The sequence below is a fragment of the Amblyomma americanum genome, chromosome 5 (assembly GCF_052857255.1).
Source record: "Amblyomma americanum isolate KBUSLIRL-KWMA chromosome 5, ASM5285725v1, whole genome shotgun sequence".
In the NCBI taxonomy this organism is placed as follows: domain Eukaryota; kingdom Metazoa; phylum Arthropoda; class Arachnida; order Ixodida; family Ixodidae; genus Amblyomma; species Amblyomma americanum.
Window position 1 is genome coordinate 129,209,777 of NC_135501.1, and position 11,767 is coordinate 129,221,543.

At 47.6% G+C, this 11,767-nt stretch overlaps 1 protein-coding gene across 1 annotated transcript; it reads right to left on the minus strand.

Annotated features, from left to right (window-relative positions):
* Nucleotides 1–111: 111 nt before the first annotated feature.
* LOC144134182 (solute carrier family 2, facilitated glucose transporter member 8-like) lies at nt 112–11,239 on the minus strand. Its single transcript, XM_077667140.1, has 6 exons — nt 11,106–11,239; nt 10,604–10,817; nt 9,784–10,023; nt 7,438–7,620; nt 4,253–4,435; nt 112–729 (listed from the first exon to the last, which is right to left on the minus strand). Exons 1-6 carry the CDS (start codon nt 11,237–11,239, stop codon nt 112–114), a joined length of 1,572 nt encoding a protein of 523 aa, XP_077523266.1.
* Between the last annotated feature and the right edge of the window lie 528 nt (nt 11,240–11,767).

The following is an 11,767-nucleotide window of genomic DNA, read 5'->3' on the forward strand; positions in this document are numbered from 1 at the left end:
AGACACACTGAGTGGTATTAACTGCTTGCATGTCGGAGAAGCGCATGTGTATATCTTATGTAGCACAAGTCCTACAAAATGAACACTTGCGCTTTTCTATCACTGTTCCGCCTAATTTTGGCGGCCACTACCAGACATGTGGATAGAAGGCGTCGAGGCCACAGCGCTATGGGACGACGAGATGGCTCCGCTACGCAACACCTCACCAGGGAGTGCCCGAGCCCGTTCCTGATGCCTGTCGGGATCCTCGGCCAAAGCTTCAGCCGCGGACTCGACCCCAGCCGTGTGTCCTCTTTCAGCTGCTGGAACACCAAGCCGCGCCTTCGAGCTGTTTTCTTTGTGTTGGCTGAGAGCCTTTGCTTCGTCAGGACGCGGCGTGATGGAAGAAGTGGCAGCTTCAACCGTGTCCGATTTCTTCTTTTTCGGCTTGTAGCCCTGGCCCTCCATCAGGATGCTTTCGACGCTGATGCCGGCGGTGTCCGGAGCAAACGCGAAGGTGGTGACACCGCCCGCGAAGGTGATGATGCCGCAGACCCAGCTAAGCACCGCCAGGGAGTGCGGGTCCGTTCCCAGCGTGGCGAACAGGCTCACGACTGCCAGCGCTGAGGCCCAGTAGAAGGCGCACACGCTGCCGAAGTCGAAGCCGCTTGCGCGCAGCGGCGCCAGTTCGACGGCCAGCACCCAGGACGCGGGACCCAGGCCAGCGGAAAAGGCGGCGCTGAAGACGACCTGCAGACATCCGTGCGCGATAAACATGTCCTACATTAACAGGTAAAATTTTTAAAATCGGAAAATTATAAGACACTGTTATTGAAATGTTGAAGGTAATCGTCCATTCTTTTGATGTGTTGCAAAATATCTCGTTTAAAGTGTTTCCATAAATCGCATAGAACAGTTAAGACTGCCATGGAAAACCAAGGGGGAATGCTTTTAACAATAGCAAAAACGTTAATGGAGAAAAAAAAAACAAGACTGCCGTCGGGTAATCTGCAGACGTATTAATTGTTATAGTGAAATCTTACACTATATAAAAAAAATTGCAATCATCAATAGTTTCAAGCTCGAAAATGCATGCGTCCAGAATTGTTGGGTATGTGCCCGCACTGCGCCGCATAATAGAGTAGGGAAGAGGGCGAGGAGGCAGGTGAAGAGAGATTTTAAGAAGGAGGCTGAGCAGTAAACCCAGGTGGCGAAGCGGAGGGAAAAGCGACGGTTTGAGACAGCAGGAGCAAACTGGAGCGCTAATATTCGTATGCTTAACGGTGAATGGTGAGCTGACTTAGGGCTCACATTGTACCGTCATTATTTCGGCTCTGGTTTAGAAATCAAACAACCAATTCTCAGGTCGTTTCTAATGCATTTCACAGCTTGCGCAAGAAAGTTCGTAAAAACAGAGACTGAAGCATACTGTTCATATGTTACGAAAATACGATTTTCAGTATATATGTCAAGGTAAGAGACATTTTTAAAATGCTTATTATGGTTAAAGCAACCAGAATTTTTCACTACTTCAGAATAACGATGTCTATCTTCTGATTCAAAAGAATAATGAGTGCTCCCATCGTTATTTCACGAACAAATATCACGATAGAATTGTTAGTTCTGTAGTTCTTCAGGAGCATTTAGTTTTTGTAAACAAAATTTTTGAAGAAAATTGAAATAATATGATTGAGCATGTGAAGCAATCAAGTAATCATTAGAAAAAATTATGGGGCACTTGTAAATTGGCAAATAGATTTTTCCGGGTCTATTTGCTAAAAACAAAAGCTCAGTCTTAAGGATACGGTGCGATAGCATTAACGCCTCTCTTGAGCGGCCTGGGGTCTTCTTTTCACATTATTTTTCAGACATATACACTATCCGTTATTTTTTATTTACCATAACAGACACAATGCCTCAATTTAACATATCGAACCAACGTTTCTTAGTGGTCGAAGGGTAGCGCGTCCGGTTCACCACCAAAGGTGCAACGGTGTGAGTCCCGGCTTGAACACTTTTCTTTCAGCACAATTGATTTTCGCCCTTCACAGGCACTACATAATGGTGGTGGAATGACACCAATCTCCATAGATTGATGAGAAATTGCGTACTAACGTTATCACTATTGTGCTGTAGGATCTTTGTAGGGTGTTTGAATTAATCGTTATAGGTGGCGTTGTTTTGATGTCACGATCCTTTCGACCAATTCATATTTTATCGACACGCGCACACCAACAATAAAGGGGGCTTCTCCACTGAACGAAACCGTTAACACTATCGTGTTAAAACATGCATTTCATTCCCTCAAATATTTTCGGCAAATGGGATTTTTTGATACACGCTCAGAATCTTATAATGCGTGAGGAGCGTCTTGATGTCTGGCGTAGTCTTCCCTGCAGTCTTGCTTTTAACAATTCCGGGAAATTCCTCTTTGTAATCAGCCACCGCGATGGCTCAGTGGTTCTGGCGCTCGGCTGCTGGCCTGAAGGACGCTCGTTCGAACCCTGCCGTGGCGGTCGCATTTTGATGGAGGCGAATTTCTAGAAGCCCGTGCACTGTGCGATGCCATGCACATAAAGGAACTCAGGTGGTTTAAATTTCTGGAGCCCTGCACTGCGGCGTCCCTCATAGCACGTGTCGCTTTGGGACGTTAAACCTCCCCAAACCTAGTAAACCAATACTCTGTAATTTTGGCGCTGTGCATAATTCTGTGTCAAAGACTCGGATCCGGAAGATTTAATTCAAGTTACGGCCGCTTGAGCAAAGAAACGCAGCATACTTGTATTCCGAACATACCAGCATATCGCAAATAAAAGAAGAAAACTAAGTGCTCTTTGCCAACTACATAATTGGGTGTGCGATTAGCGGAAGTACTGATGACGGTCTAATGCCAGCATAAAAAGCGTTGCCTGGAGCATTTTGTTTATTTGGCTGCGCCAATGGTGCCAAAGAGGCGCAGTTAAAGCGAAAATAATCTATACATTATGACACATCAAAACAAAGTATTTGTTTTTGCTTTTGTTTTGAAGTCAAACAAAAATGGAAGCAATGCCTGCCTGAAGCCACAGATAATTCAGTGTTAATGACCAAACTTATTGCAATTTTTGCATGTATTTTAGCGCTCCTCTATCTTGCCGTCGTATTCCTTCAGGAGACAGGAGCTCCCTCGCCTTTCCTAGGAATGAGGCGAAACCCCAAAAACTCTTGTCTTCATACCCATCCTCATTGCGCCGAACCTACATTTCGTGCTGGCCGAAACGAACGTCTTCGACGCTTGACGCTCCAGCCTACATGCACCCGTATACAGGCCACATCGATTCGCATTCGAAGTGTTTTCCAGCCTCGTTCTTGAGCCGCACGTACTAGTTACGCGTCTCGGTTGCTTTTGCTGACAAAACAGACCACCCGCGCTTTCAGTAGGAACCATTAGTCATTGCCAGAAAAAGAAATACTTGAGATCAGGAAATAAGAGCCCTAGCTGGAACTATTCTAGGGTTGAGGGCAAGGGTGCCGGAAGAGAAACGACTCCTATCACTAAATTGTCTGCCGTCCCAAATTATCCAGCTGCACCGGCACCCCTTTCAGCTTCCTTCCTTCCATGACTGAGGGCCCTGAAATGACGGGCTCGCTGTCTACAATTAAACAACTTGTCGAAAAGAAATGGTTGAAGAATGGTCAACAAGCCAGCATCTGCTGGACCTCTCAGTAATGAAAGAAGTAAAGCAGAAAACGGCTCACGCATGCGTTGAATCCTTGCTGTATTCGTTTTTTTTTTTGCTGGATGAGGTATATGTATGCGGCTGTGTCCAGTCCTTTTCAAGCCCCCCCCCCCCCTTTTTTTCGTGTTTCGATGGAGGTGAATCGCAAAATGGCGCCCGTGTGCTGTGCGATTTTAATGCACGTTAAAGATCCCCAGCTGGCCCAAATTATGCCGGAGTCCTCCACTACGGCACCTCTTTCTCGCTTTCTTCTTTCCAATATTTTCCATTATTACAAACTAATTAACCCAGGAAACAGCCTTGTTGAAGTGAAGGAGATATACGCCTGCCGCATGGACAACGACAACCGAAAAAAATTCAAGGTATATTTTAATAAATGTTTTGCCTTTTTTCATTTTCTCATGATGGGTCAGTGCGACTGATATGAAAGACATGGCGTTGTGATCTAACTTTGCTCGTTAGTAACGGAAGCGAGTTTCTACATTTGGAACTACAATTTATATTTGTAATCAAGTTTTGAATGTAGAAGAAAAACCAACATTTCTATTTGGTACCTTAGATCCGAAGATCAGGTTAGAGGCCAGTGTGCTGTCCATTGCATAGGCGGGGTTGGCTGCCGCAAAGTAGACACTACCCAGAACCATCATGCTGCCCGTGCACAAAGTCACCGACACCGCCAGCGGCCACACGCGCCCCGCCAGGTCCAGCAGCTGAGCACACATCGCTGTCGTCACCAGCTGCGGAGCAAATAGCGTTGGGAAAGCTACTATCCAGCACCGAAGGCAACTAAAGAGCAATAAGAATTCTTTGGCGCATTGGACGCACGATCGTTCCTTTCAATAAACTTTTGTGGCACTGATTTTTACAATCATACTATATAATATGCATCTGAGCGCGGCCATAGGACTCCAATATATACCTTTGATGGTCTCTCGAATTCGCCTATTTAACCAAAATCCGTGAGCTGCGTCACTTGAAACCGAAACGCACAAGAGAAAAAGAAAACAAAAACGCAACTCTTTCCATGCCTCGTCATTCCTACCAGGGAAAGATGTTGACGAAATAAAACAAAAACAGCACTACATTCCCTGCTGCGCCTGAAAATGATGTGAAGCAAAGCAAACAAAAAAAAATCACAATGCGTCTATCCCTGCCGCGCCATTTCCGTTTGTGAAGATGTGAACGAAAGAAAACAAAAAAGAACACATCTTTCCCTGCCGCGTCATTCCCGCCAGGGAAAGACCTGGCCGAAAGAAAACCGAACCACAGCACGTTCTTCTCTGTTGTGCCATTCTCGCCAGGGAAAGGCCTGGATGAACGAAAACAAAAGCGCAACTCGTTCTTATCTGTTGTGCCATTCCCTCCAGGGAAAGGCCTGGGAAAAAAAAACACGTCTTTTTCTGCCGCGTCATTCCTGCCAGGGAAAGGCCTGGGCGAAAGAAAACAGAAGCACAACACGTTCTTCTCTGTTGTGCCATTGCCTCCAGGGAAAGGCCTGGAAAATCAAAAACAAAACCAGAAAACGTTCTTCTCTGTTGTGCCATTCCCTCCAGAGAAAGGCCTGGGAAAAAGAAAACGCAAAAAGAACTCGTCTTTCTCTGCCGCGTCATTCCTGCCAGGGAAAGGCCTGGGCGAAAGAAAACAGAAGCACAACACGTTCTTCTCTGTTGTGCCATTGCCTCCAGGGAAAGGCCTGGAAAATAAAAAAAAACCACAAAACGTTCTTCTCTGTTGTACCATTCCCTCCAGAGAAAGGCCTGGGAAAAAGAAAACACAAAAAGAACTCGTCTTTCTCTGCCGCGTAATACGCGCCTTGGAACGAATTGGACGAAAGAAAACATAAAGCAGCACGTCTTTCCTTGCCGCGCGAATGCCGCATGGGAAAGGCCTGGACGAAAGAAAAGAAAAACACAATAGGTGTTTCCCTGCCGCGCTATTCCCGCCAGGGAAACGCCTGGACGAAAGAAAACAAAAAACCACACGTTTTTCCCTGCGGCGCCATTCAAGCCATGGAAAGGCTTGGACGGAAGAAAACAAAGCACAACAGGTCTTTCTTTCCCATCCGTGTCATTCCCTCCTTGGAAAGGCCTTGACGAAAGAAAACAAAAGTACAACACGTCTTTCCCTTCCGCGCCATTCCCTATAGGTAAGATACTGGACGAATAAAAACAAAAAAAAAAACACGCGTCTTTCACTGCCGCGCCATTCCCTCCAGGGGAGGTACTGGACGAATGAAAAGAAAAAACCACACGGGTTTCCCTGCGGCGCCATTCCAGCCATGGAAAGGCTTGGACGGAAGAAAACAAAGCACAACACGTCTTTCACTGCCCTGCCATTCCCTCCTTGGAAAGGCCTGTACGAAAGAAAACAAAAGCACAACAGATCTTTCACTTCCCTGCCATTCCCTTCTTGGAAAGGCCTTGACGGAAGAAAACAAAAGTACAACACATCTTTCCCTGCCGCGCCATTTCCTATAAGAAAGATACTGGACGAATGAAAACAAAAAAAAAACACAAGTGTTTCCCGGCCACGCCATTCCCTCCAGGGAACGGCCTGGGCGAAAGAAAAAAACACGTCTTTTCCTGCCGCGCCTTTCCAGCCATGGAATGGCCTGGACGGAAGAAAACAGAAGCACAACACCTCTTGCCCTGCTGCGCCATTCCTCCCAGAGCATGTCACGCCAACTTGCCCAAAGCTTTACATTACTTAGGTCCGCCTAAAGGGTATGCCGCGATAGCTTTGTAGATGTAGCTGACATCACGAATACGTGATATAATTGCGACCACGAGTAAAATGCAGGCCTACAACATGATGTATACTGCTGATAAGAGTGCGAGCAGAACACAAACACTGCGCGGTAAACCCAGGCCGCGCCTGACTTCGATGCTGCTAGGAGAGAAACAAATTCGTTCAGTCAAGGTCACTGCACGCACTAAGATCGAAACGCGGACAGCGCCGGGCAGTGACTCTGTCTCGTCTTCCATTGCGTTGCTGCCGGCGATGGCGCTGCTACAACTTGGCATGCTACAGAGGGGCATACCTGACGAGAAGCTGGTTTCGCTGATGGCAAATGGTCAAGTATAGTAAATGGCACCAGCTTCAACGTGACAACCGAGTGCCACAAGACAGTGACGCGATCACTCTCTGGCTACTGCTCCGCGGCTGTTCGTTTTGTGCGGGACGCGAGCCGCTGGGCTTCCGCGCCTCGCCGAAAGAAGCAATTTGGGGGCAGAGCTTGTTTGGGTTAGCGATTTAAATAGGTGCAGCCTAACAGATTACCTGGTTACTTGCTGACTGTCATTAATTTCTACATGACCGAAACGTAACTTAAAATAAACCGTATATGGGCACTGTTCAAATTACAGTTAAAAAATCTTTGCTTCTTTGCCCAGCTGCTATGATGTTGACATTAACAAACCTCGCTAAACAAAAAAAAAACAAATGCTCAGGGACGCAACAATAAAGGCTTGCGCAAACAAGAGGTTGAGCTTAAGGTTGCCAGTAATTTCAACTGCGCAAAGACTAGTTGAGAGAATGATGACAAAATTTGGAGAGAACGCTTTTAGCTTTAGCTGCAGGTGATGTGTTTTTGCTTCATTTTGCAGCCAAAATAATAGTACTAATTTGAGTGCAAGGTACGGCATGGCACATATCTACATTGTTTGTTCTGTGCAACCTTCTTATGTGCGACAAGGCAGCCGCATTTTCGTGCTGTGCCTGACCGAGAGTGGGCCTGTACCTGTATGACGGCAAGGAAGATGAAATCCTCGTGCGCGGTCACACCGAACTTGACCTGCAGGGGCCCCGTGGCGTACTGCATGATGACGTTGACGCCAGAGAATTGTTGGGTCATGATTACAATCACGGCGAGCATATAATGCATGATGGGCTTCTGTGTTTTCGGGTAGATCACCTCAATCACCTGCGATGACGTGTTTAAAACCTCCGATCATGCGAAGAATGCTTACCTTAAAGCAAAAACAAAATTGAGCAGGGGGATGTGCTGTGGATGGGAGTTTCTACGTCGCGAGTAGAGAATTCATTCACAACGGGCGTCGCAGTTGTCGCCTTCAACTACTCGCTTTTTATGATTGCTAGGTGTCCAGCGATTGCAAAAGGTATAAATAAATGGCATCCAACTTTGTCACCACTCAAAAGCTGCGCATTATGGTTTGAGCTGCGCAAGTATTTTCTCACACCCTCCCTTTGACTTAGCCTACCCGCTTAATGAGTTAACATTCCGCTCTGAGGGTGAAGTTCCGGCAACTTGTTAGGAAATCTAAGAAACTCTGGTGGTAAGAAACAAGCGTTAAGAAATATGCATGAAGAACGTCAGTTAAGCGAAGGTGTAAATTCGAAGCGCAGGGCAGCATAGCAGGGGGCGGATGAGATTAGGAAGTCTGCGGGTATAATGTTGGTCCCAACTAGTGCACGACAGGATTAATTAAAGGCATATGGGAGAGATTTTAGCTATACAGTGGGCGTAGGTAGTCTGATCATGATGATGTGACATTAGGTGACTAGTTTGCTTTGGAAACAAAGGATAATCGGTAATATGGGGATAAAAGAAAATATTTCTACGCCACTGAAGAGAGTTAAGTGTGGGAATTATAAAATGGGTCGCCTCTTTAAGTTTCTATACTTGATCGCCAGAAATACCTTTCCAGGTCCTTTCCGATGTCGCTGCTGCGGTGACTCAGTGGTTACGGTATTCGGCTGCAGGCCCGAGAGACGCGGGTTCGATCCAGGTTGCGACGGACCCATTTTGATGAAGGCAAAATGCTAGAGGTCCGCGTACTGTGCGATGCCAATGAACGGTAAAAAACACCAGATGGTTTAAATTACCGCAGACATCCACTACGGTGTCCCTCATAGCCTGAATCACCTTGGGACTTAAAACCTTATAAACCAAACCATTCCAAAGACAAACAAGATTCTTTTCCCTTGGCACAAAGTAAGCTGGCGCACTTGTCACCAGCATGATCTGGTTGCTGTTTCACCAAATCCAAAAGCATTTTTCTAACTTAGCCACGTCGCTAGAGATGCCGCAAAGAATTTCGAAAATTTAAATTTTGCCGAAACGCTTTCTATTGGAGGCAGTGCGCCTAATTTATTATTTATAAACGTAGTGCAATCCACGAAACTTAGCTGCCGAACGAAATATGTAAATATTATGAGGTCAAAATGCTGCGATACTCACGAGGACCGCAGACTTGCTAAGAAACTGGGTACTTTCTGCGATACACGGGCAAAAAAGTAAAACGAAATGAAAGCCCAGCCATGTTTTTAGAGCGCCTCGGCCAGCACCACGAGAACTCGAAAGTATTGAAAGCAATTAGTTGTAAGGCGTGTGATGCTGGATTAAAGATTCTCCAAACAAGGAGGACAGCAGGTAAGGCCGCTGTGCACCGAACACCGCAACGAATACGCCCACCACTGTTCTTCACCGCTCTTGCTCCTCGACGATAAGAAAAAGGCACTTATTTTGTCATGGCAAACACTAGCCTCGTTTCGTTACCACCAAGGTACAAGCGCGATGAAAACAAAAGCGAAAGCTGGAGCGTAGGTGCCGCGCTGTTCGCATATCTTTGCGCCGCCTCTGTAAAAGCGACGACTTTACCCTAACACCTTTCCGAATAAATACGTCAGGTCTGCATCCAATATGCAATCTCGACTCCTCAATCCTTGATGTGTAATGGGGCCACACTTTTGAAGGTGTTTGGCAGCAGCACGGCGCCTTCGACGTCAGTGGCAAACACTGATGTCTCTTGTCGCAAGTTCCCCGCGCTAGACTATGACTTGCCTCCTGTACTCCTGTAATCGTGTTTATGTAATTGCTGTTGGGGTGGTCACTGATTTTTCATAATCAGGATAAAGCGCGAGTAAGGCCCGATGCAAATGCGGACGAGCAATGCGTGCGTATTTTCCCGTCCTTCTTTGTTACGTGTTTTAGGGGACCCGTGCACACATCATGTTCACCGTACTTTCTCTCGAGCTCTCGATTCAAAATGCATTATCAGCTGTTGATTCTTCCACGCGTGCTAATCAGCGTCATCGCAGTAGCGTGACTTGCGCAGCTGCTTACCTCGAACTCGGTGTCCGCCAAAGAGGCATATCTGCGCAGCCTCCTCAGCGCCGCCTGGGCGTCGCCATGCCTACCCTGCTCCATTAGCCAGCGCGGAGACTCGACGGCGCGCACCAGCAGGACCGCCGTGAGGATGGACGGCACAGCGCAGCACAGGGCCAGCTGCGACCAGTCGATGAACTGGCCCAGAGCGTACGTGTACATTATGCCTGCCGCGATTCCCGTCTGGTGAGCGGCACACTGCGCCAAGGGTAAAGAGGTGAGCGCTTGCGGCTTCATCCGCCAATAATGATAGACTCTGTCTTCTCTCTGTTGCTGAGACACGTTTCTACAGAACAAAGATTCATTCAATGGGGGGGGGGGGGGGGGGGTGCTGTTGGGACGCCAACATAGAATGGTTCGTAGAAGCTATCGCAGTATGTTATATTCGGTCCCAGAGATCTTCCGTCTACCTGTTCACTCGCAGCTACTCCCCCTCGCGCTACCACTCTCATTGTTTCGTACCCCCTCCTCCTCAAGCTTCTAACTCAGTTTAACGTCTACAACGCGGCAGGCACCCAATACTCCGTCCACGAACGCGCCATTATCATCTGCGCTCTAAAATGTGTAGGCTCTAATTCCACCAGGATTTGGTCAGTGCCTCTTGCTCATATGGCCGATGATTTGCGACTTCTCCACACCGCGGTCACACTAAGGATATCCAAGTTGAACTGTCAACGCTTTTCCCGAGAGCTGTATCATCTCTTATGTACTGCACCTATTAACCGCAATGCATGCAAAACATATTAAGACCGATAGAGAGACGATCACCACAGCTCACTTGCTTGCCCCTGTCCTCGGCCAGGGCGATTTCGCCGATGTACGCAGGAGCCGCCAGTGAAACGACGCCTGTGCAGAGTCCTAGTGAACCTCTTGCCGTGAGAAGGTACCAGGAGTCGGCGGAGGCCCAGGAGATGGCTAGCCACGTAGCAAGCGAGCCCGCAGATCCCAGAGCAGGCGTACAACGGCGACCCAGTATGAATGCCACAAGGGAACTGCCGAGTGCCCCAATGAGAGCACCGAATGGAAGCACAGAGTCGAACCTGCGGAAGCACCCCTTTGTTAGATTTCTCGGCGGAGTGTTTGGGCATGACGTTTGGGGAAATAATGGCAGAGGAACACTCTTAACCGGGGTGCATAACGGAACTACACCGTGAGATCGAAGATGAAGTGAACGGGGGAACGGGAAAGGGGGCGGCTGTGTAGGGTGTGAGAGATTTTCTTCTTTTGCCGTTGTGTTCTGTAAAGTGCACGGACAGTGCACAACTGATGGGGATTACTACATTTCGCCTTCATTGAGGTGCGGCTGCCCCAGAGGCACAAAGTCCAGAGCAGCCTTTTTTAGTCCTCCTGCAGTGACGCCTCCAGAAAAAAACGCAGCTTCTAACACGTCCTCTTCCCTTCCAGTTTCAGCCATAGTGCGCCGTGTTGCGCGCACATTTATGTTGGAAAATAAATGCATATATGTTGTTCTGCCATGTCAGGTATCAGGGTAAACCCTAAAAAATTGTGGGCGCATTTTGTTCCATAAAATGGTTTTGCCCGTTCAAGCAGAGCCACAGGGTTTTGAACATTGTAGAGTGCAGTTCAATGACGCTCTAATAAAAACGCTTTTTCACTTAATAGAAACAAAATTAGCACAGAATAATATCCACGTCAGAACCCTTAAAGTAAAGTTACAGTGCGTCATTTCGATTCATGCGGGAGAGTATGCGTTAGCATTAGGGTTCCCCCTGACGATGGCGGGTAGTGTGATGCAGTCCGTCAGTAACCATGTGAAAGGCAGTGCACCCTCTCTACTGTACCAATCCAATACGGGAAATACAGGCTCTCCTCGACTCTTATTGGCGACCGCCGCTACTATCTCGCCATTTCTCGCCTTCCACCCACCGACTCGTGCCCTCCTTGCTTTCACTGTGCCCTCTCCCTCCCTCTCCTTTGCCTC